This window comes from Lepidochelys kempii, chromosome 1, assembly GCF_965140265.1.
Source record: "Lepidochelys kempii isolate rLepKem1 chromosome 1, rLepKem1.hap2, whole genome shotgun sequence".
Classification (NCBI taxonomy): domain Eukaryota; kingdom Metazoa; phylum Chordata; order Testudines; family Cheloniidae; genus Lepidochelys; species Lepidochelys kempii.
The window spans coordinates 34659159-34685240 of NC_133256.1; the positions used below are offsets into that span (position 1 = coordinate 34659159).

The following is a 26082-nucleotide window of genomic DNA, read 5'->3' on the forward strand; positions in this document are numbered from 1 at the left end:
CTTATAATACCTGAAATGTTTCCATTTTGATGACATTACCTGCAGCTTTGTAAATCATGTGTGCTGGTGGAGTTTGCTTTAAACAGCGAACTTGTGATGTACATCTGTTTTAAAATTTTATAAACAAACAGGAATGAATGTACCAGTATAATTTTAAGCCTTGTGGGGTGCCAGCTGGCCTCTCTATATTCCTGACATGTAGACAACTGTTTTGTGCATGTCTAATGACATTTAGGCTTGCACTTTTTAAAAACTCTCCTTTTGCCAATTTGTACCTACTGTATAGTGTGTCCTGGTTTCCAGAGGGTCATTATGTCAGGGATTCATAGTAATCTGAGCTTCATATCAATAGGTAATCTTGGAAAAGATTGTGACCAATTTTGTAGTATATAAAACTTCCATGGTAGATCTAACAATATGTAACTAGTGTAGTCTTTTCAGTCCCATTGGCTACTAATCATAGAATCATAGAATCATAGAATATCAGGGTTGGAAGGGACCCCAGAAGGTCATCTAGTCCAACCCCCTGCTTGAAGCAGGACCAATTCCCAGTTAAATCATCCCAGCCAGGGCTTTGTCAAGCCTGACCTTAAAAACCTCTAAGGAAGGAGATTCTACCACCTCCCTAGGTAACGCATTCCAGTGTTTCACCACCCTCTTAGTGAAAAAGTTTTTCCTAATATCCAATCTAAACCTCCCCCACTGCAACTTGAGACCATTACTCCTCGTTCTGTCATCTGCTACCATTGAGAACAGTCTAGAGCCATCCTCTTTGGAATCCCCTTTCAGGTAGTTGAAAGCAGCTATCAAATCCCCCCTCATTCTTCTCTTCTGCAGGCTAAACAATCCCAGCTCCCTCAGCCTCGCCGCCAGTCCCCTAATCATTTTTGTTGCCCTTCGCTGGACTCTCTCCAATTTATCCACATCCTTCTTGAAGTGTGGGGCCCAAAACTGGACACAGTACTCCAGATGAGGCCTCACCAATGTCGAATAGAGGGGAACGATCACGTCCCTCGATCTGCTCGCTATGTCCCTACTTATACATCCCAAAATGCCATTGGCCTTCTTGGCAACAAGGGCACACTGCTGACTCATATCCAGCTTCTCGTCCACTGTCACCCCTAGGTCCTTTTCCGCAGAACTGCTGCCTAGCCATTCGGTCCCTAGTCTGTAGCTGTGCATTGGGTTCTTCCGTCCTAAATGCAGGACCCTGCACTTATCCTTATTGAACCTCATCAGATTCCTTTTGGCCCAATCTTCCAATTTGTCTAGGTCCTTCTGTATCCTATCCCTCCCCTCCAGCGTATCTACCACTCCTCCCAGTTTAGTATCATCCGCAAATTTGCTGAGAGTGCAATCCACACCATCCTCCAGATCATTTATGAAGATATTGAATAAAACCGGCCCCAGGACCGACCCTTGGGGCACTCCACTTGATACCGGCTGCCAACTAGACATGGAGCCATTGATCACTACCCGTTGAGCCCGACAATCTAGCCAGCTTTCTACCCACCTTATAGTGCATTCATCCAGCCCATACTTCCTTAACTTGCTGACAAGAATACTATAGGAGACCGTGTCAAAAGCTTTGCTAAAGTCAAGAAACAATACATCCACTGCTTTCCCTTCATCCACAGAACCAGTAATCTCATCATAAAAGGCGATTAGATTAGTCAGGCATGACCTTCCCTTGGTGAATCCATGCTGGCTGTTCCTGATCACTTTCCTCTCATGCAAGTGCTTCAGGATTGATTCTTTGAGGACCTGCTCCATGATTTTTCCAGGGACTGAGGTGAGGCTGACTGGCCTGTAGTTCCCAGGATCCTCCTTCTTCCCTTTTTTAAAGATTGGCACTACATTAGCCTTTTTCCAGTCATCCAGGACTTCCCCCGTTCGCCACGAGTTTTCAAAGATAATGGCCAATGTCTCTGCAATCACAGCCGCCAATTCCTTCAGCACTCTCGGATGCAACTCGTCCGGCCCCATGGACTTGTGCACGTCCAGCTTTTCTAAATAGTCCCTAACCACCTCTATCTCCACAGAGGGCTGGCCATCTCTTCCCCATTTTGTGATGCCCAGCGCAGCAGTCTGGGAGCTGACCTTGTTAGTGAAAACAGAGGCAAAAAAAGCATTGAGTACATTAGCTTTTTCCACATCCTCTGTCACTAGGTTGCCTCCCTCATTCAGTAAGGGGCCCACACATTCCTTGGCTTTCTTCTTGTTGCCAACATACCTGAAGAAACCCTTCTTGTTACTCTTGACATCTCTTGCTAGCTGCAGCTCCAGGTGCGATTTGGCCCTCCTGATAACATTCCTACATGCCCGAGCAATATTTTTTAATTTTTAATAGTTTAATCCCATTAACTATCATCATTAATTAAAATTAGATTGAAGAAATAGTTAGTTTCAACTACCAATCTCCAGCCTAAAGTTAAGCACTGCTTTTCCTTTGTTTTTTCTTCACTCTTGCATTTTTCATACTTTCTAAATGACATCTTATTTTTGTCCGCCTGTCCCATTCTCTCCTGAGCTTCTTTCTGTGCATTTTGTGCCCCATTTCTTTATAGATAGAGGGCTAGGTCTCACTTTTTCTTTTGGCTATGGTAACATTTACTAATTATTTTTTATCCTCGATACAAACTCTTAAAAACCTTTTAACTTATAGCCCTGTTGTGAGAAATCTAGTGTGATGTTCAAATCATTCAAGTAAAAGTCACCTTGCAGATGGCATATTGGTGAGATTTCTTACTTTGTGGCCTCTGTTGTGTTGTTTAAAGTGAATCAACATCCTCTGTCAAATGACAAGATGTTTGTTAAGGAAATTACAGCTTATCTGATTTTCTCAGAGGAGATATCTAGAAAAGCAAGGCTTGTTACAGTCTGGTTATTCTCATGGTTTGGGTGTTTTTTATTTAGTCCCTTTTTATATTAGGTATAATTTATCAAAAATACAGAAGAAAAAGAAAGCTTGTTAATTTTTTTTCATTTTATTTAAATTGTGTATTCTCTTAAACCATCATAAAAGTTACTTGGGAGCATAAAGTCAAGAACAGGTGGAGATCTTTCCGCCACATCACTCACACATAAATGTCAGAGAAAGAACTTAATCCGGCAAAATCTGACACCAAATAGGAAATATAGTTTTTTCCATCTCCAAAAATAATGAGCTGTCCTACCCCTGTTGATCACTGTCCAGACCAGTGCCACAGAGAGATTCCATTTACATTACAAGAATAAACCTCAACCCAACACCTGTTAAATCTTGTCCCAGCTCTTCCTAAGTGGTAAACATTAAAAGCTCTAGGGCCTTTACTGACTGAAATAGCCACTGCCTCATGCAAAGAAGGATCTTCCCTTTCATCTTGAAATACAAAATAGACTGACCTACAAGTAAAAACCCACCCTGGGTACATTGGACCTAACTGTTTCCTTGTGTCAAACCTTCCATTTCTGAGCAATGTCACAGAAGTTGCCTTCAGGTTCACCTTAGTGAAGCCAGTATCCTAGCCTGACGCACACTGGGTTCAGGGCATGGAATGGAAATCGAACTAGTGGCACAAATGAATGATTTCTTGCCGTTGATGGATAAAGGGCAGACAGACATTCTGATTCTCTTGGAACTCTCTGCAGCTTTCAAAGTGGATAAAAAGAAATACTTCTTTGAAAACTTGGTTTTTGTTGTTTAAATTTTTTCTTTTTAAAATAAACTTGTTTAAAACAAAATCTGAGTATAACATGAAGTATGTTAAGGCCTAAACTACTAATTATAATCTCAATACATTTAAATAAAAAAATAAATACATACATACACTGAATCCATGAGCCTCTATCAAAAACTGAGTTAAAGGCTGCTGTTTTATATAAAGAAAGAAGCAGGGGAAAGATGTCTGAATTTTGAGGTCAAGCTTTATGGCGCAAAAGGTCAGCCTAAGTAATTTAGTAGACTGTCTCATTTACAAGAAGTTTAGATGAGTAGGAATTTAAATTCTAGTCACTTAAGAATATTTGACTATTTTCCCAGGCTGACCTGAAATCAGTTTAATTTACTAACAGTTAATTCCTCTGTAATAAGTCATTTATTTGTGAATGACAAACATGTTTCAATAAGATAATGTATCCAAAATATTTAATTTAAATGTTTTATTTAATAAATTTATACTGTTGTGTATTTAATTAAATTCCAGTTACCATCCTAATGGAGCGTGACACAAATCATGAGCAAAAAGTTACTTATTTAGTAAATAAGCAAAAAATCATTTACCATTGTCTAACATATTGAAAATGTATAGTTAACAAGCATCTAAAAATATTAAGGTGTATAATTGCTTAAATAAATATTTATAGTGTACTCTCCTAGATAACAAAAAGTACCAAATCTAGTATAAAGACTGTTTATTTGTAAATCAACGTGTTTTAATGGTTAAATCAGCCAATGAGAGTGCACCTTTTAGAAAATAGCTCAAGTACAAATGGAAATGCTGATTAGAATCTATTATTTAAAATGAAGCTTTCTACTTGGTGATTTAAAATGCCTTAATTTAAATTAATCCACTCTGGTGCATTCAACACAGTCAGTCATGAGTAAGGCTATGATTTAGTCATGGATATTTTTTAGTAAAAGTCACGGACAGGTCACGGGCAATATACAGATTTCACGGTCTGTGACCTGTCCATGACTTTTACTAAAAAATATCCATGACTAAATCTTTGGGAGGGGAGGGCGCTGCTTGTGGGAGGTTGGGGCCAGCAGCACCAGCCGCCAGGGGCCGCCAAGCAGCATCTGCTCCAGCCACCCCGGGACCACCCGCTGCTGAGACAGTCCCCAGGCGGCTAGCCCTGGAGCTGCTCCAGCAACGGCTGGCCCCAGAACCAGTTGCTTGGGTGACTGGTGTCAGCCACGCTGGCCTGTGCAGAAGTCACGGAGGTCACAGAATCCATTACTTCCGTGGCCTCCCTGACAGACGTGGAGCCCTCGTCATGAGATATTGCTTTTTTCATGTGAGAGGGGTCCAGAGGAATTCAATGAAGTGGTTTGAGTCCTTTTTGGAAGGATGCAGCCAAAGGGTGATGATGGCAAACTGCATTTGTGCTCCCTCCCTTATATCCCACAAGGATCAGTTCTCTTTTTGGTCTTATTTAAGATCTATGTGTAAGCTAGTAGAACTTGAGACTCAGATGCCACCAATATAAAGATAATACAGAGCTTTTGCTATTTTTCAGCACCTCTGATAATACTGGTATCACTGAATTGGCTCCGTGCTTGGCTAACTTTTGCTCACGCATGGAGAACAGCTGATTGAAGGTGAACCTGAGCAAGATTTGAGGTTATGCTGGTGGGGAGAAGGAAACACTGAAGAATTTGCAGTCACAGTGCACTCTCCTTTGGTTGAAAATGCACACGGATGCCCTGGGGGGAGGGAGAAATCGCACTCCAATCTTGCCTTCAATAATAAAATAATGTAACCGACATTAAATATTTTTTAAAAATTGTCACATACATTTCTCTTTGTGGAGAGGAATGGAGAAAGATCCACGTATGACAGATGCTAGTTATGTTGTTTAATACTTGAGCTTTCCAGAGGATGAAAATTCTGTTTTGCAACAACTTCTAAAGCTTCAAAAAAAGTTTCCCTTCTGCATTGTAATGAAAACAAAACGTTTGGAACGTTTTCACAAAATAAATTTGATAGAAATGTCTATTTTCAGATTGAAAACCTCTCTCTCTGGTAAGAAGCGACCACAGAGCACTGAACGTCAGAGATTTTCCTGTCAAAAACTTAATTAAAATGGATAAGTCTCTGCAAAATATTCTGGCTTTGACAAAAAAAAATATATTTTGTCAAAAATGTGCTGACCAACTCCACTGAATACACTGCTGGAAGGCACTTAGATATGTACATACTATCACAATATTATAGGCAGTGTCTAAGAACTAGACTAGAATGGGCCTGGGCTTCTGTCACTCAGCACTTCCTGCTGAATACATTCCTATGTTAACTTGTATATTTTATTTTTGTTTAGGGGGTGAAAAATTAATCATGACAATAAAATCTCTCCTTGAGTTTTAAGAAAAATATCAAGTTACTTGTTCAAAAAATAAAATGCATTGCCGCCTAACCCTTTGGGCTTTAGACTTTTAAAAGCTAATTAGAATGTATACAAATATTCATCAGTTTGCTTTAAGAATATTTAAATTGAGCAAAGTATATTGTCTTGAATAATCATGCATATATGAGAATAAGTCAGACATTATAAAATCTAAACATACCCACGTTTCCTTTATATAAAATATATGCAGTGAGCATTTGTTATGCTACACTTTTGTTGAAACTCTTGTTTGGTATTCTCTTTTGGTGAAATCTCAAGATGTACATTTGCATAAATAGTGTTCAAGAATTACTGAACCAGTAGGAAGTTATTCAGAACAACTTTTAAATATTTTCCCTATGAGCCTTCATTGTTGTAGTTTTTTAAAAAAGCTTCAGACAAATATATGCAAAAGGAGATGGATTTATTTTCTATTACATTTCATAGACATAAAAAAACCTTGAAACAACTCAAGAATTTTCTTAGAATAAAAGAGTGAGGGAAGATGTAATTGCTAAAAGCTAAATCCATTAAAGACCAAAAATTTTGAAAATGGGATTGTTAGTGTGGAAAAACATGCCAACTAAGTCTGTGCTTAAATGTCTGCAGTGTCTAGTTCAGTAGCTCTATGAAGAGATTAGTTCCCAAACTAATATTTTGTTACAAAGCAGCATTGGGCTACACAGGAATCACAAGCAAATATAAATATATCAATCTCAATGTGATTTTTGTGGTGGGCTTGATATATGTTAAATGTAAAATTTACATGCTTTAACCCCCAGGGTTTTAAAAAAAAAGTGTAAGCTTAGTAAAAGTCTGCAGGTGGAAAACACAAATTTCCAACGTGCTCCTTACTGTTACTCTTACTCCAAAATGAAACCTGTTATAAACACTCCATTTAAAAGTGTCTATAGACTTCACAGAGGATTCTGCTCTTAGAATATATGTTCGGATAATTTTCTAAATGTAAAACCCTTCCAGTTATGATGGAAAAACCTTTGTAAAAAGGGGAGTCTTGTATCAGACGTTGAGTAAGTATATTCCCTTCTGCTAGCTCATACTACAGCTAGGCTCCCTATATTCTTTCACCAGCCAGGAGTATTACAGATCTGTTTCACAGTTGATGGCTTACGTACATCTCAGGACTTCTTAAACTTCATCACAGGGCTGCACTGTGACATTCCCCAGGGCACACTCTAGATTGCTGTGCTCCTTAACTCTCCACTCTGGGGTGCCTTTTACACTGCTTTGCTGTTGAACAGTAAACTCCTCCAGGCTCAGCTCACTCACAGGCACTAGCATGTACAGTCACTCCCAGCTGAGTACGTGAATGCAATGCCTAGCCATCCATGAATTACGCATAGGGTGACACCTGCATATCCCCAACCCCAGCCTTGCTCTCCAGAAATGTGTGTCTTATACTGTTCAGTACCCTCCTGGACAGTATAAGCTCATAGATAGTCTGTCATTCCAACATTGGGAATGATTATGCACCAGTCTTTGTTCTCTCAAGCAGAGGTTTCCCTAAACACTTCAGTCAAACACACTGGCTTAGATAAAGCTATAAAACAAGTTTATCAACTAGAGAAAGAGAGAGATTTCAAGTGATTGCAAGTGGTAAGGCATAAAGGTCAGAACTGGTTACAAAAGATATAAAAGGGTAAGCATGCAAGCTAATTCTTAGTCTTTACCAAGATAATAGGCTTAAAAGCAAAAGGTTTGTCTCAGTATGAGCTGAAGTACGTTTCACAGGCTGTGTCCCTTTCCAGCATGGGCCCCACTCCCCTTTTGTTCAGTACTTTGAGTCGTCGTTGTCATTATGAGCAGAGAAATGGAAGAAGAAGGGGGTGGCTTGGGATATTTTTTTCCCCTGTCACGGGGTCACTCACCCTACTGGCGCGTCCTGCTGGGTGTTTTGGGATTTAGCTCAGTCCCAGCAGGCGCACCCTTGGATGGTGGAGGCTCTCCCATCCTCTCTTCCACCTGCAGACCCGTTATGGCTTCTTTCTCTCGGCATCTGCCTCGTGGCACAGCCCTCCGGCCGTATCCCCATCCAGTTTCCCACCTTTCCAGGAGACTCCTTCAAGAGTCCAGCCACTCCTCGCAGCGGCTTGGCAGTCCACATCCAGGCTGCTCCTTCAGCAGCTAGTGGAGGTGGGCCCAGGACTGATCAGTACTCCGAGCCCCAGCCCAGGGCCCCTGCAAACAGCAGCTTCCTGCTGCCTCTTCCTTCCAGCTCACTGGGCCACTTCCCTACAGCCTCAGTTCCTTCTGCTCCTGCCTCTGGCTTCAGCTCCTTTGCCCTCTTCCCAGGGCCTTGAGCCTGTAAGTCCTGGTAGCCCACCAGGAGCCCTCTAGGAAGCTGGTGGTCTTCCTAGAGCTCCCTACAGCAGACTCCTTGCTCTCGTCTGTAGCTTCCTTTTATATGGTCTGGCTGGGCCCTGATTGGCTGGTCCAGCTGACACCCTAATTATCTGCAGCCACTGCCCTAATTGGCTGTTTCCCCTGCAGCCACTCCTTTGGCTGCCTGCTGCTCAGCCTCTCTAGGCTGATTTTAACCCGCTCAGGGCTTTAACCCCTCCCTAGGCTGGTCCTACTGGATCCCAGGAAGTGGGTGGGTGCCCCGTCACATCCTCCCCTTCTTATACTCCAACCCTTTGTGCTGGAATAATTCTTGCTGGGTCATGCGGGCAGGCAGTTCTATTTCGCATCTGAGCTCCAAACTGTCCTTCAGATGAATTGTAAATTTCTTGTTTACCTCCCCCTTGCTGGTGAATGTCCGATTGAGTGATAGCCCACTTGACTTTGTTGATACCTGTCTGGGATTGCCAGTGTGTCTTTGTCTCTGAAAACTAGTTTGTGGGTGTTACCCGTAACTGCAACATGTTTCAGTAACAATCATACAGCAAAATATTGTAATTTTACATGCACTGATGTTACACACATGTCAACAGGATAATAATATTCAGCAGATTATGAATTTTCAAATGATACCTCACAAGGCATAATTTGTACAAAATATAACCATATAAAAGTATGGGGTACAAGGTGTCACATGCAAACAGGACTAATTTAGAATGTTCTGTGTTGGTGGGATCTTATTAGGTTGCAAAATAGTCTGATTAGGTTGCAAAATAGTCTGAGAGCAACCAAGGCTTGGATTATGCCGTCCAGGTTAATTAGTTGGTTTGCTATTGAGAATAACTCTGTAGGCTATGGTTTTGTGGCTGCAGTGACAGAGGAAAAGAAGGTTCACTTTCCTTCTCTTGGTGTTGTGGCATATTCATTGTGCTAGTGGTACTGTTTGGCAAGTGGATATATGGTGAGGTTTAACACTGAAACTCTAGTGTTCTGCCTGTGCACTTCAGCTAATGTCAAACATTAGTGAACCTTTTAGTCCATACACCAGAGATGATGACTTGGGACCGAAGTGTCTGCAGTTGTGGTCATCAGGTGATAATTATGTATTTACAGTTTGTTTTCATTTTGGCCTTGTGGTTGTGTAGTTTTAGCTTTTTGGGTCCCTTTACCCAGGATTTTATACTATTTATTGAGGTCCTTTCTCCTATTCTGTTGCTTTTTGGGAACATAAGTACTGAGGGATAACACCTCGTGCATGATGGAGTGATTTAGCTTTTGTCATTGCCTTCTACTGTTCTCTGTAGATTGCTGCCCAGATCCCCTCCCACTGCTTTAAGGACCAGGGTCGGTCCTGGGGCCGGTTTTATTCAATATCTTCATAAATGATCTGGAGGAGTGGTAGATACGCTGGAGGGGAGGGATAGGATACAGAAGGACCTAGACAAATTGGAAGATTGGGCCAAAAGGAATCTGATGAGGTTCAATAAGGATAAGTGCAGGGTCCTGCACTTAGGACGGAAGAACCCAATGCACAGCTACAGACTAGGGACCGAATGGCTAGGCAGCAGTTCTGCGGAAAAGGACCTAGGGGTGACAGTGGACGAGAAGCTGGATATGAGTCAGCAGTGTGCCCTTGTTGCCAAGAAGGCCAATGGCATTTTGGGATGTATAAGTAGGGACATAGCGAGCAGATCGAGGGACGTGATCGTTCCCCTCTATTCGACATTGGTGAGGCCTCATCTGGAGTACTGTGTCCAGTTTTGGGCCCCACACTTCAAGAAGGATGTGGATAAATTGGAGAGAGTCCAGCGAAGGGCAACAAAAATGATTAGGGGTCTGGAACACATGAGTTATGAGGCGAGGCTGAGGGAGCTGGTATTGTTTAGCCTGCAGAAGAGAAGAATGAGGGGGGATTTGATAGCTGCTTTCAACTACCTGAAAGGGGGTTCCAAAGAGGATGGCTCTAGACTGTTCTCAATGGTAGCAGATGACAGAACGAGGAGTAATGGTCTCAAGTTGCAGTGGGGGAGGTTTAGATTGGATATTAGGAAAAACTTTTTCACTAAGAGGGTGGTGAAACACTGGAATGCGTTACCTAGGGAGGTGGTAGAATCTCCTTCCTTCGAGGTTTTTAAGGTCAGGCTTGACAAAGCCCTGGCTGGGATGATTTAACTGGGAATTGGTCCTGCTTTGAGCAGGGGGTTGGACTAGATGACCTTCTGGGGTCCCTTCCAACCCTGATATTCTATGATTCTATGACAGTTCGTCCAAGAAAAAGAACTCTTTCTTACCTTACCAGTTTTCCCACTGAAAGTACCTGTCCTTTAGTTAGATATTAGCAAATGTGCTTGTTTGTTCTTTTACAAAGTGGATTGATTTTAAATCAAAGTGATTTAAATCACCAATTTTAATCATAATTTAAATCAACAAGCAGGAAACCTTGATTTAAATAATTGATTTTAATCTTGTTTTGCATTTGTACTTTTTAGTTATTTTCCAAAGAAAAGTTAATTTTCATTTGTTGGTAACCATCAAAATATGTTTATTTGCAAACAAATATAGCCTTCACACTAAATTTGGTACTTTTGTGCTAACTAGGAGGATATGCTATCTATTTATGCAACTATATATCTTGCATGTATACATTAATTATGAGCTTATACATTTATTTAAGCAACTATATAGCTTAATTTACATTTATTCGGATTCTTAATATTTACTTGTTAGAAAATGGTGAATGATGCATTTCTTATTTACTAATTGATTTTTTTACCTATGATTTGTGTCAAACTATTTGGATAGAATTTCAAGTTAAATTAAAAATACACACAAAGAGCACTTAGTTTTATTTAATAAAAAATTATCTTAAATGTCCTGGGTAGATAAAAAGGTTTATCAAAAATTGTTTGCATTTAAAACTGATTTATTAAGCAAAGGGAGCATTATCTGTAGTTAATGAATTGAGCTGATTGTTTCTGGTCACCATTTCCTTCAGGATTTTAGAAGTAGCAGATCTCATCCTTCACGCCTAGTTTTATTCATAATATGGAAGAAGAAAGCAAGATTTCCTGTTTTTTCAGCTCTCAATTGGTTTCTTAATTTTGAACAATGAACTAGTCATTAAATTGAATTAGCTGAATAAACTGAAATGAAAAAAATATTCTTTCTGCACCTGCAGAAGATGCTACTGCTGTCAAAAGATGGATTAGCACTCAGCAAACGGTGGTACCATGTGCCAGTGACTTCCACCAGTTCAGTAGTTTGACTTTCTTTAAAACTTCAACAGCAAACATGTACTGCTTAATAATAATTTTGTATTTAATTTAAACTATTTAATGTTTTCTAATGAATAGGATTTAACATAGGTTGTCAGTTTCAACTTCAATTTTAAATAGATTTATTTAAAGAAAACCCCGGTATTTAATTTAAAAGTAAAAAAAATCTGAGTTAAATTAAATCCAGTTTTTCTTTAAAAAAAAATCATTGATTTTTATCCACGTTGTCGGGTTTTTTTTCAGTTAACCAGAATTTAATGATACATTTTTAAAGTGCTTTCTGCATGTGGGAAGAGTTAGAATGTTTCCAAACTCAAGTACAGAGGGGGGAATTCCCATCTGTTTTCACAGATCATAGAATATCAGGGTTGGAAGGGACCTCAGGAGGTCATCTAGTCCAACCCCCTCCTCAAAGCAGGACCAATCCCCAATTAAATCATCCCAGCCAGGGCTTTGTGAAGCCTGACCTTAAAAACTTCTAAGGAAGGAGATTCCACCACCTCCCTAGGTAACGCATTCCAGTATTTCACCATCCTCCTAGTGAAAAAGTTTTTCCTAATATCCAACCTAAACCTCCCCCACTGCAACTTGAGACCATTACTCCTTGTCCTGTCCTCTTCTACCACTGAGAATAATCTAGAACCATCCTCTCTGGAACCACCTCTTAGGTAGTTGAAAGTAGCTATCAAATCCCCCCTCATTCTTCTCTTCTGCAGATTAAACAATCCCAGTTCCCTCAGCCTCTCCTCATAAGTCATGTGTTCCAGACCCCTAATCATTTTTGTTGCCCTTCGCTGGACTCTCTCCAATTTATCCACATCCTTCTTGTAGTGTGGGGCCCAAAACTGGACACAGTACTCCAGATGAGGCCTCACCAATGTCGAATAGAGGGGAACGATCACGTCCCTCGATCTGCTCGCTATGCCCCTACTTATACATCCCAAAATGCCATTGGCCTTCTTGGCAACAAGGGCACACTGCTGACTCATATCCAGCTTCTCGTCCACTGTCACCCCTAGGTCCTTTTCTGCAGAACTGCTGCCTAGCCATTCAGTCCCTAGTCTGTAGCTGTGCATTGGATTCTTCCGTCCTAAGTGCAGGACCCTGCACTTATCCTTATTGAACCTCATCAGATTTCTTTTGGCCCAATCCTCCAATTTGTCTAGGTCCCTCTGTATCCTATCCCTCCCCTCCAGCGTATCTACCACTCCTCCCAGTTTAGTATCATACGCAAATTTGCTGAGAGTGCAATCTACACCATCCTCCAGATCATTTATGAAGATATTGAACAGAACCGGCCCCAGGACCGACCCCTGGGGCACTCCACTTGACACCGGCTGCCAACTAGACATGGAGCCATTGATCACTACCCGTTGAGCCCGACAATCTAGCCAGCTTTCTACCCACCTTATAGTGCATTCATCCAGCCCATACTTCCTTAACTTGCTGACAAGAATACTGTGGGAGACCGTGTCAAAAGCTTTGCTAAAGTCAAGAAACAATACATCCACTGCTTTCCCTTCATCCACAGAACCAGTAATCTCATCATAAAAGGCGATTAGATTAGTCAGGCATGACCTTCCCTTGGTGAATCCATGCTGGCTGTTCCTGATCACTTTCCTCTCATGCAAGTGCTTCAGGATTGATTCTTTGAGGACCTGCTCCATGATTTTTCCAGGGACTGAGGTGAGGCTGACTGGCCTGTAGTTCCCAGGATCCTCCTTCTTCCCTTTTTTAAAGATTGGCACTACATTAGCCTTTTTCCAGTCATCCGGGACTTCCCCCGTTCGCCACGAGTTTTCAAAGATAATGGCCAATGGCTCTGCAATCACAGCCGCCAATTCCTTCAGCACTCTCGGATGCAACTCGTCCGGCCCCATGGACTTGTGCACGCCCAGCTTTTCTAAATAGTCCCTAACCACCTCTATCTCCACAGAGGGCTGGCCATCTCTTCCCCATTTTGTGATGCCCAGCGCAGCAGTCTGGGAGCTGACCTTGTTAGTGAAGACAGAGGCAAAAAAAGCATTGAGTACATTAGCTTTTTCCACATCCTCTGTCACTAGGTTGCCTCCCTCATTCAGTAAGGGGCCCACACTTTCCTTGGCTTTCTTCTTGTTGCCAACATACCTGAAGAAACCCTTCTTGTTACTCTTGACATCTCTTGCTAGCTGCAGCTCCAGGTGCGATTTGGCCCTCCTGATTTCATTCCTACATGCCCGAGCAATATTTTTATACTCTTCCCTGGTCATATGTCCAACCTTCCACTTCTTGTAAGCTTCTTTTTTATGTTTAAGATCCGCTAGGATTTCACCGTTAAGCCAAGCTGGTCGCCTGCCATATTTACTGTTCTTTCGACTCATCGGGATGGTTTGTCCCTGTAGCCTCAACCGGGATTCCTTGAAATACAGCCAGCTCTCCTGGACTCCTTTCCCCTTCATGTTAGTCCCCCAGGGGATCCTACCCATCCGTTCCCTGAGGGAGTCGAAGTCTGCTTTCCTGAAGTCCAGGGTCCATATCCTGCTGCTTACCTTTCTTCCCTGTGTCAGGATCCTGAACTCAACCAACTCATGGTCACTGCCTCCCAGATTCCCATCCGCTTTTGCTTCCCCCACTAATTCTTCCCGGTTTGTGAGCAGCAGGTCAAGAAAAGCTCCCCCCCCTAGTTGGCTCCTCTAGCACTTGCACCAGGAAATTGTCCCCTACGCTTTCCAAAAACTTCCTGGATTGTCTATGCACCGCTGTATTGCTCTCCCAGCAGATACCAGGAAAATTAAAGTCACCCATGAGAACCAGGGCGTGCGATCTAGTAGCTTCTGCGAGTTGCTGGAAGAAAGCCTCATCCACCTCATCCCCCTGGTCCGGTGGTCTATAGAAGACTTCCACCACTACATCACTCTTGTTGCTCACACTTCTAAACTTAATCCAGAGACACTCAGGTTTTTCTGCAGATGGGAAACCAAAAGGGAAAAAAAATAAAGCATCAATTAAATTCTCTTTTGAATCAAGCCCTAGTATTCTTGGTAAATTCAGAAATGATGTTATGTGTAATAGAAACAGCAACCTCTTTAGGGAATAAGTAAACATAAATTAGGGGATTCAGAGAAAAATTGTTACAATAGCATTTGTTTACAACAAAAGCCCCATTCTGCCATTCTTAAATTGAATAGTACTTTGTTGCAGAATTGGTCCCATTAATTTCAGTAAGATTGCTTGTGTTAGAAATTACAAGTATAACCAAGTTTTTTTTCTCTAACTTTCTGTAATTGTAAAAATGTTCTTGTATTTTATATTTGGTGGTGAATACCAGGTTGTGCCCGCTACAGATACTCATCCCCAGTTCCATCTTCCTTTAATAAGGGATTCACTAGAAAAAAATCACTACATTTTGTAGTGATTATTTCCTAAGTGCATTTCAGATATGTGGATGATAGATTTTTAACTGTGCTGAACTGCAGCATAGAGAAAATTTTATATACTAAATATTTAGTGATCATCCTTCTTCAGCCTTCATTCACTGTATGTGTGATACCAAATTCTGAACTTTGAGCTTTGTTTAGAAGCAAGATAGAAACTGCAGTGAAATGTTGGGTTTGAATTAAAATAATAAACATTTCTGATAATATTAATTCTGTTGATTGTATAGAAGGTATAGAATTCAGCTCGCTCATTATTGTGCTAACACAGGTAAGTATCAATGACAAATTTTTGTTGCTAGGGTAATCAGATATAACAGAATACACATAGTGAGCAGTTCTGTTGGAACAAGATGCCATTTTTATGTAAGCATTTTTCAGAGTTGAACTGCATTTCTGAGTGTGCTGGGAGTTGGGTTCAACTAACAGGTTGTGGTCCTTTTCAAGCCCCAGCAAGCACTAGAGTCAGAGCAGTTCAAGGAGCACTTTGCTTCTGTTCAGAGGTGCAACAAATAGTGCTCCACAGCACATCTCCTGGTTTGTCAAGAGGAATACTGACCTGCACTAGTAGGAGCTCTGTTGCAGAGGGGTACTCCTTTGCTAGTCTCCCTATTCATCCTTGTTTAGTTTCATGGTTTTATGCCTCCATCAAGGCAGGATTTAGCCTATAAGTTGGCTTCCTCTTCATATGCATTAAGTGAGGTAACAAAATAAGAAAAATATACATATTACAGGTAATACAGGTGGCATTGGACATCAATAACAGCCAGTTACACAGACAAGATATGGTAAATTCACATGTATTCACTGAGCAAAACTTAGGTTGCTGTTCATTTGTTTTAAAACTACAATGTATTAGATTTGGGATTTCCAGTGGACTAGAGGGTACTGGTAAATGCATTCTGCCATGTGTTCTAAACTCATCAGTCTTTCCCTCAAGGACATGTAGGAAACTAAAGGGGAGGGGTGCGAAATGCGGTGATAAAATCTAGACATACAGTAATTTAACAGTCTAGACAAACGTGCAGCTTTGCTACCTTATGGAGCCTTATAAATTCTTGAGCAGAAGTTGCTCAAACAATGAATTCTCATAGACAGCCATTTCACCTTTCCAAGAAAATTACAGCTGTGTGTGCTGATGATGAGGCCTGATACATCTGCAACAGAAATCCTTCTGCTTAACTTATTTTTCAGTTTTGTGTTCAAAGAGGGAGTAGAAAACAGGAGAACATAATATAGCACTTCACTGTAGGCAAAATGGATCAAAATATAGTGTTTTCATTCAAGAGGGCAAATTTCAAATATGCTACAGCTCCCTCACTGTTGTATGTACTATTGAAGATTGGTAGCTTTTTTTTTTCTTTCTTCCATTTTAATCGTAGCCAAAATTAAAGCTTTTATTTTACAGGTGAGAACAGCGGGTAAGCAGATGCCAGTAATTTAGTCTTTAGGCCAAGAGTGGGAGGTTCCATAATTCCTACGTATCTGTTAATAGAAGACTCTGTTTTCTCTGGGAATATATCTTTCAGTTTATGCCATCTCTACTTCACTGTTCAAACAACTTGAACTCTTATTTCACTCTGAAGTATAAATTTTCAATGTGGGTTTAGACCTTAGCGCTATAGTTTTGAAATTATTAATTGTATTATTTGTTGAAACATAAATACTTAAATTTACTTTGAAGTGTAGATTTTGATAGTTTTTTAAAAGAAGAAAAATATCACCTTGAAAATCATTTTGTGAATCATATAAATTGGAGTAATCTTGAAGTGTACTCTGTCGGGTCCCTGTGTGAAGCACTTAATGTCTGAATTTGAGGATCTCTCTCAAACAGTGGTTTTCAACCTTTTTTCATTTGCGTATTCCTAAAAAATTTTGAATGGTGGTATGGACCCTTTCGGAAATCTTAGACATGGTCTGCAGACCCTCAGGGTCCACAGACCATAGGTTGAAAACCACTGCTCTAGAAAAACAAACATTTTGATTCTGCATTCTTAGTTTATATTGGGACATCATGATGTGTAAAACAGAGTTAATTTAAGTTACTGAATAAAAAATTCGCAAATTTCAGTCTGAAATTCTGAACTCTGCTCTGATAACAATGTTTAAGTAGACAAAATGAACCAGTTTCTAGAAATCAATGTCTGATTGTATCCCAGTCATTTATTGGGACAACCAAAGTGGTTAAATTGAGTAAAGGTTTTTTGACAGGACATACTGAATAAGAGATTAATTGTTAAACCTTCCTCGGTAACTGTTTCCCATTGTGCACATGTATTACAATATGGTCTATTTGTCATCTCACCGTATATATGCAGTAATGCAAAATGATAATATGTGCTTCCACAGTTGTAGAAAAATGGGTAGTTTCTTTGTGGTCCATTCTGTTTTTCTGAATAGCATTTCTGTTCTCCAGTGTGGTATGTCATAAACCAATGAAAAAAAGTTCTAATGCATACTAGTAAACAGACAAACTTAAGCTGACTGAACTTGACTGAATTTTCTTATCTTATTCAATTTCAAACTTAATACTATATTGGCAAGTATTTTTGCATACTGTTTCATTTAAAATATACATAAAGGAGAAGTTAAATATATGAAAATACTTAAGTGAATTTACGAACCGTTTTTAAAAAGCGAGAAGTCTTGTAGAGACAGAAAGGTAAAACAAAAACCTTATTTCAGCCTTTACTTACAGCATTGTTACTATAACAAAATCATTCTAGTGAGCATTGGATAGTGTCTGAGATCAAGGGTGTTGCTGCTTACATCTACCCCAACTAATAAGAAAGGCAAGCATCTCAACTTCTTGGGAAGGAAAGTCTTTTCTGTCTCTTGCCTGCAATTCAGGGTAGCCAACTATCAAGTACGGATGCCTAAATATGGCTTCCTGAATGATGCAAAATTTGCAGACTTCACTGACAAGCTTCCACATCAGGACAGAGCTCAGTTCCATGTTCTCACAGAGGAAGGCCACATGGTTGCCAGGAACATTTCAATAGCAGTAGATGCAGCAGATACATATTTCAATAGCTACCACCATTGTAATGTGCAGGGAATCATGGCTTCATGCTTTGGGGTTTCCCAGGGAGGATTCTGAACACCATGGAGGACCTGCCCTTCAGTGAGACTCATCTGTTTAATCACAAGACAGGCAAGTCTTTACACACCCTGAAGGAATCCAGGGCCACCATCCACTCCATGGGAATACATACACCTGCCCCAAAAAGAAAATTTCATAGGCAAGTCACCCCACTAGAGACAGAGGATTCAAAAGTCTCATTTCCTTGCACATTCCGCAGTGATTTCTTCATATCAATCCCAGTTCTTGGCTAAACATTATTTTTGACAGGAGCGCAAGAACTGCAAAACAGACCTAACAGTTTGCACATATCCTTTGGGGATTGTCTAGCACTCTTTTTCCATGCCTGGAGTGCAGTAACAGACAAATGGGTGCTAAACATCAGCCATTCTGGCTATACAATAGTATTTACATCTCTCCCCCTCCAAATCTCCTCATGAGAGTGGATTGCCACTCTTGTGAGGAGATTCTCAAAGAAGAAGAAGTAGAATCCCTATTGCAGCAAGGAGTGATAGAGCGGGTTCCTCTTCAGTACCAAGGGAAAGATTTTTACTCAGTGCACTTCCTATTACCCAAGAAGGAGGACTGCTGGAGACTTATTCTTGATCTTCACCATTTGATTCACAAACTCAGGTTTCACAAGGTCACTTCGACATCTGTAATCTAATCCCTAGAGAAGGACATATGGTTTACAGCCCTTAACATGAAGGATGCAGTCAGATTCATGATGGGCTCCAACCTCTTTCAATACAGAATACTCCTTTTCAGCCTTGCTACCGTCCGAAGGTCTTTACTAAGGTATTCTCTATAGTAGCACCAATATCAGTCGTTGTGGCTTCACTGTCTTTCTCTGTCTTGACAACTGGCTTCTCATCACCAGGACACGCCAAGACGTCAGCTTGTCAACTTCAGAAATGCTACAACTTTTTTCCTTCTTTTGGTCAGTATAAACTCTAAATACCTCACCCCAACGCAGACTGTGGACTTCATCTGAGCATCCTTAAATTCAATCATGGCAAGGACTTCCATGCTGATGGACAGAATCCAGGCGATGAACAATCTCAGACCAAGTCAAAAGCAGCTGTTGAGCACATGTCAAGATTTGTCTATCCCTCTGCGTCATATGAATTCACACATTTACAACATGCTGTTTGCCAGACACCACCTTCTTTGCCTGCAGACGTGGCTTCAAACAGTGTACTCACCAAACCTTCAGTCTATTACCACCATAGTAACTGTCCCTGTGAAAGTTGTTATCTTTGCCACAGTGGAAGAATCTCCACTAGATATGTGTGAGCATTCCCTTCCTTGCCTCTCCACTGAACGGGATGATCATTACAGATGTGTCTCCCTGTTGCGTTTGGGAGCTCACGTGGACAACTGCACAGTGCAGGGCACCTGGACATCTCAAGACTCCAGGATTCACATCAGTATTTTCGGGATTTGCAAGCCGCTCAAAGGGCTTGTGAAGCCTTTCTCTTGTTCATTCAAGGACACCTTGTCCTCCTAATGTTGGACAATATCATGACCGTTTTTTACATGAACAGATAAGAAGAAGTGAGATCCATCACTTTGCATGCAGAAGCAGTCAATCTATGGAACTGATGCATCAGCAATCAAATCACGCTCCTACTAGTTTACATTCCAGGGAACCAGAACATGCTAGCAGACTCTCTCAGCAGACATTTTTGCTGTAGACTATGCTTGGGAGTTGCACGATTCTGTCTGAACAATATTTTCCCTCTGTGGGTGACCCCAACAGGGACCTGTTCGCCTCTCCAAATGAACAGGAAATGCAGTGTATACTGCTCCAGCGGAGCCTTAAGTCACCACTCTCAGGATGATGATCTACTTTTTCCATGGTCAGACTATCTGAGATATGACTTTGTTCCATTACCACTCTTTCCTCGAGTCTTACGGAAGATTCGGCCCAACAGGGTACAAGTCACTTTTAAATGAGTGAAGTTTTAAATTACTTTAAATTACTCTTTGTTTTTGCCCTAAATTCCGATATATATATCCCTGTATTCTATTTCAGGCATATAGTAATGAAAATTAATATTAATATACTATCTTTTATTTTTTCTTTTTTAGGAAACCCGGTTGGATGATCTCCATCATGTTGCAGTAGCTCTGGGGAAACCAGAAGTATTTGTACAGAAGGATTCTAACGTAAGATGTTTTGAGTTTTGGTCTCTAAAATAACTTGCCGTATGAAATTAAATAAAGGTGTTACACAATTTGAATAGAATACTAAGTATTTTGGTCATAAATGTCATTTTTCCTTGTCCTAAAGCACAAGCTTTACAATGAGCATAATGGCTTTACCTATCAAGAATCATGGAGAACAGCTAGTCAGTGTCACTCCAAAGGAGTTAATCTGCCAATTTCACTTCATTTGGTTCATTCATCCTGGAAACAGAATTCAGCTCATGTGGCTTCTCTAGTCTGACTCACCTTTCCCACCTTCAGTAGATGTCCTAGAAGTGCAACTCTTTGGAGTCTCATACTTTAAAAATTCAGCCATAAAGGGCAAACAACTCTTCCCGATCCACAGCTTGTGGTGTTTGTGGGTCTGGTCTCAAATCTCTCGCAGTCATCACAGTGATTAAGTGCAGGGGTTGGTATGGTCTTTTATGGTGCTCAGTCCACCTCTTTGTTTCTGTTTAAATCAACAAAATTAAAGGATGTTTTATCTAGGAACAAAGATTGTAGGTCACAGTTATAAGATGAGGGCTTGTATCCATGAATACAGTTACCCTGAAAGGGAGTTAGGGGTCATGGTAGATAACCAGCTGAGTGTGAGCTGTCAGTGCAGTGCTGTAGCTAAGAAGGTGAATGTGATGCTTAGATATATAAGCAGAGGAATGTCTAGTAAGAATAGGAAGAGGTGGTGTTACCTCTGAGTACGGCATTAGTAAGGGCATTACTGGAATGCTATGTCCAGCTCTGATGTCCACATTTCGAAAAGGATGTCGCAAACTTGGAAAGGGTTCAGAAAAGTGCTACAAGAATGATTTCAGGTCCAGAAAATATGGTTTATAGTGAACAGCTAAGGAAGCTCTCTCTCTGTTTCTCCAAGAGAAGGTTGAGGTGACTTGATCAGTCTGCAAGTTTTTACATGGGAGAGAGACTTAGGATAGTAGACAGACAGCTCATTAATCTATCAGAAAAAGGCATAAAGATTGAGTGGTTGAAAGGTGAAGCCAGACAAATTCAGACCGGAAATAGGTGCAATTCTTTTTAATAGGGCCAATAATTAACCAATGGAACAATTTACTTAGAACTACTTACCTAAGGATGTGGTGGATTCTCCACTTGAAGTCTTTCAATCAAGACTGAATATCTTTCTCAAAGAGATGCTATAGCTCATGCAGAAGTTAAGGGCTGTTGCAGAAATTATTGGATGAGGTTCTTTGGTCTGTGTAATGCGGGTGATCACAATAGATGATCATAATAGTCCTTCAGGTACGGATCACATGGCATGTATGTATGTGCCTCATATGTATGACATTGGATTCTTTTGAAAAGCAGTGTCGGTCGGGGCCACATATGACCCACTGTGCCTTTTCCTTCTCCCATGCAAGGGCATAAAGGGTGGAGCATCCGGAACCCTCTCTTCTTACTGTCCATGACAGAAAGATGGAATCTAGTGAGTGTTCAACCTACTACTTATACAGAGCTTCAAACTCACCCTTTTCTTGACCGATTTGGTGAAGAGAATCTAAAGTCACTTTCTTATCCCCTTATTAAATTAATTTGGGCATTCCATTTTTTTAAAAAAAGTCCTCTCCCACCCCTCCATACACCCCTTTTGTTAAGCAGAGTGATGTGTTTCATGTCAGTATGGCAGACCCTAAGCCACAAGGTTTCAAACCCTGCTTGTCCTGTGATGTTCTCATCTCCTCTGCAGATGGACACAACCATTACCTCTTCTTCCCACGGGTATAGCCACAAATGGGCCTGGGTGTGCGACGGTCCACCCACTTAGCATCCAGGCCCACCTATGTCTGAGCAGGGGTGTAGTGCTGCCACAGTGGCCCAGAGCATCACTTGGGCACCTGAAATCCAGGACAGAGCTATGCGCCCACCCTTCAGAAAGCTATGCTCTGGCAGCTCTGCCATGCCATTTTCTGAGCTGCCCCATGTGCGTGCCCAGCTCAGCAAGTGAAGCCCTTTGTCTGGGAGCACTAGGTCTAGGAATAGGGCGTGACATCAGGGGAGAAGCTGAGCTAGCACAGTCTGTCATTGCCCGTCCACCTGAAAGTCAGGGCCCACCCAAATTTCCACTCCTAGCTACGCTACTGCTTCTGCCTGGGGGAGAACCACATCTCAGACAGGTGAGAAGTGTGTCAGTTATTTTCTTCCAGGATGCGCAAACCGAGGAATGTGAAGCTCAAGTTACATCTTCTTGAGCAATCCGTGTGTGTCAGTTCAGACCCTGAGGAAATGACAGTTGCCAAAGTGGAACCAAAAGAGTTTGGATCGGAAAGTGCTCCCTGGAATAGGCACCAGAGCCTGGGATCAGGCAGTGGAAGAAAGGCAGTGAAAAGGACACTGGTAACCTCAGCACAGACAACCTTAGTGCTCTGGCAGTCTCAACGTCACTGGTGCCTACACCCTGATCGTGGGCGAGTGATGCCAAGAAACAGTCCCACCTGGAGCATAAGCGCAGCTCTGAACAACAAAAGGACCATTGCACAAGGAGCACATAAAATATCACTCCTCCAGGGGCAAAGCCTCCAAATCCTCCACCAAGGCAGGAATAGCATGGGGGGGAGGAGCCCTGGTACTGCTCTTGATATTCTTGACCAAACCAATGACAGATCCAAGATACACCTCTGCAGAGACTCATAGATCCAGTGCTCCTAAGTGGTGATCAGAATTAGATATGATGCAGAGGCCACATCACCACATGGCACTGTCATTTGAAGAGGGTGATTCATTGTCACCCTTACCAGTTTACTCCTCCTCCCCAGCTATAAGCAGGGTTGCCTCTCCCGCGCCTTCGGAGAGCAAGTCCAGTTACCTGAGGCAGAACCCCCTTGCCAAATGCTCTGCTTCAGGTAAAACAGGAGTAGCACTGAGCCCACTGAGCCGGCTGATCAGCTGGCACTGGGCCAGTACCCCCATGACATGCTCTCTGGGCTTCGCAGGGGACTATTGTTGCATATGTCTCAGAGCACATCTCCCCATTTGTGCATCCAGAAAGAGAAGAATATTTCACTCTCCGACGAATTTGGCCAGATCTCCAATACCAGAGCTTGATGTCAGCCACCAGGAGATGGAGAAAGTGGAAGGCCAGCACCAACCCCTTGTGATGGGTTCCCTCCTCCCCCTACCCCCAGGATACCACCTGGAACTGGGGTACCACTGAGCCACCTGACCCACCAGCCTGGGCTCCCTCTCACACTGTACTGCTATGACAAGCTGCAAAGCCCTCCAGCCTGCACTTTCACCAGCATTCACACAGGTAAGGACACACCCAGCTGCAGTTACACACAGACTTTCTAACCACCGGCTTCCAAGCCAAGGACCCCAGAGCAGTACCATCCTGCTCTGGTCAAATCTAGCCAGTATATATACCCCACCTCTTCCTCAATGTGAAGAGAACAATGCACGCTTGTGGTAACCAAGCAGAGATTTTCCCCAAGTCAGAGCTCACTGATTTAGATTAAACCAAAAACAAGTTTATTAACTACAAAAGATAGATGTTAAGTGATAGCAAATAGATCAAAGCAGATTACCTAGCAAATAAACAAAAAACACAAACTAAGCTTAATATACTAAATAGATTGGATATGAATTAGCAGATTTTCACCCTAACTGATGGTACAGGCAGACTTTTAAATTCTTAAGGCACAAGCTACACTTGCTTTGCAGCTTGGAATCCCCAGGTGTTTCATACACAGGCTAGAAGAATGGGGTGCGGTGTCACACCCCTTTCTCCATCTCAGGAGTCTTCTTCATCATGAGACAGTAACACCAGCCCCTATCCCAGTGGTCAACAACTTCAAATGCTTCCAGGAGTTCCTAGCAGACACCCTGGACATCAAAACAACAGTCAGACCAAAGAAGACCCTTACGCTGTTTTGATATTCTCAATATAACTACTGAAGTCAGAATTGCCTTTCTCATCTATGAGAGCATACTAGAACCAGCTAAGGTACCCTGGCCACTCTTCCTGCCTCCTAGTGAATGGAGAAAAGAGACCAGGTATCCTCAAAGGGCTTTGAGCATTTTATAGCCACCCAAACACAGGGTTCCAAGTAGTGTCTGCAATCTAGGAGAAATCAAAAGATTCTCCAAAAAAACAAAAACCCAAAGAAATTCAACCTGTTTATTTAAAGTGTATTCCTCATTTCAGCTCCCAGTGGTGAACTACCAGGCCTTGTTCATGAACTATGACTTTCTCCCCGAGAGTGTGTCACTCCCTGCCTATCAAACTCCCTTGCAGGAGCACAGGGAATAGCTAAAAGGAATAATAAAAGAAGGCCAAACTGTTGTGGGGATGGTACTACAGCTGGCCATGGATGCAAATGACATGGCAACAAGGTCAGTGGCCAGGGCCATCACAATGAGATGGACATCTTGGCTGTTAGCTTCCAGGGTACCCCAAGAAGTGCAAGCCACCATCGAGAACCTGCCCTTTGAGAGTATGGAACTCTAAAGACTCAAAGGCTGTGTTAAGGTCCTTTGGGATTTGCACCCTGGTTCCTTACCAGAAACTTTGAGTGTCAGCCCCGGCAGGGACTTCATACTCTCATGACCACAAGCTGAGTACCTGCCTCAGAAAATATCTAGGTATTCCAGGAGAAACCCATTGACCACCTCCATCACACACCTGACACAGTCACAGAGCCAACAGGCTTGACAGGAGTGTTGAGAGTCACACTGGAGTTGATCCTTGTCTGCCTTGTCCATTTCCCTGGAGCTTGATCGACCATTACATTAGACAAATGGGTGTAAGACATCATTGCCCTCGGCTACTCTATTAATCTCCCCACATTTCCCTACTTCTCCTCCTTCCCCATTCCTCTTCCAGCATCGTTCTCACAAGATCCTGTTGCAAACAGAAGTATCCTCATTGCTTTATCTAGGAGCCATAGGAACGGCTTCTGCTCTCCATAGTTCTTTATCCCAAAGAAGAATGGGTGTCTTCATCCTTTCCTAGACCTGAGGACACTCAACTAATATGCTGCCTCAGATTCAGAATAGTAATGCCTCCATCATTCCATCTCTGCAGGTTGAGAATTGGTTCATGGCTCTCGACTTGCAAAAGGCATACTTCCACATAGCCATCCATCTGGCCCACAGGTAGTACCTAAGATGTGGCCCAACCATTAGCCAAACAAGGTACTGCCATTCAGCCTATCCACTATGCTGACAATCATTACAAAATGCCTAGTTGTGGTTGCAGCACACTTGGGAAGGCAGGGCAGTCATATCTACCCTTACCTGGATGACTGACTGATCAGAGACAGGTCCCAGCAAGAGGCAGAAAGGATCCCACTGTCCCTCCTGGTGAAATACAAAGGTAAAAATAATATTTTATCCTATTGCAAATGATAGACTTCATAAAAGCTACAGTAGACTCCAGATCATACAGAGTGTACCTGCGTGAGAACCACTTCCTGTTGTTGCAATCACTGTTACCTGAGATAAGATCCAATTCATCTACAATAATAGGGATATTCCTTGTGGCATTCAGCCATATGTCGGCACATGTATGTGCCCCTGGAGCTCTGGGACAGGCCTGTTTACTCCCCAGCAAGGCACCAAATGCATAGGAATGTTGTGGTGCCAACTCATGCCCCACAGGGATGGTCTCCACTTCACTGCCATGTGTGATTTTTTTCATGGG

At 42.0% G+C, this 26082-nt stretch overlaps 2 protein-coding genes across 4 annotated transcripts in view; one reads left to right on the plus strand and one right to left on the minus strand.

Annotated features, from left to right (window-relative positions):
* MSANTD4 (Myb/SANT DNA binding domain containing 4 with coiled-coils) overlaps positions 1 to 26082 on the minus strand; it is an 804538-nt gene that overhangs the window by 103617 nt on the left and 674839 nt on the right. The gene's annotated exons all lie outside the window — the stretch shown is intronic.
* The window catches only part of AASDHPPT (aminoadipate-semialdehyde dehydrogenase-phosphopantetheinyl transferase), a 64647-nt gene that overhangs the window by 34676 nt on the left and 3889 nt on the right, over positions 1 to 26082 (plus strand). For all 3 annotated transcript variants that reach the window (XM_073338578.1, XM_073338587.1, XM_073338595.1), the window contains exon 5: positions 20313 to 20390. In XM_073338578.1, the coding sequence (XP_073194679.1) occupies positions 20313 to 20390 (78 nt within the window). The remainder of the gene's footprint in view (positions 1 to 20312; positions 20391 to 26082) is intronic.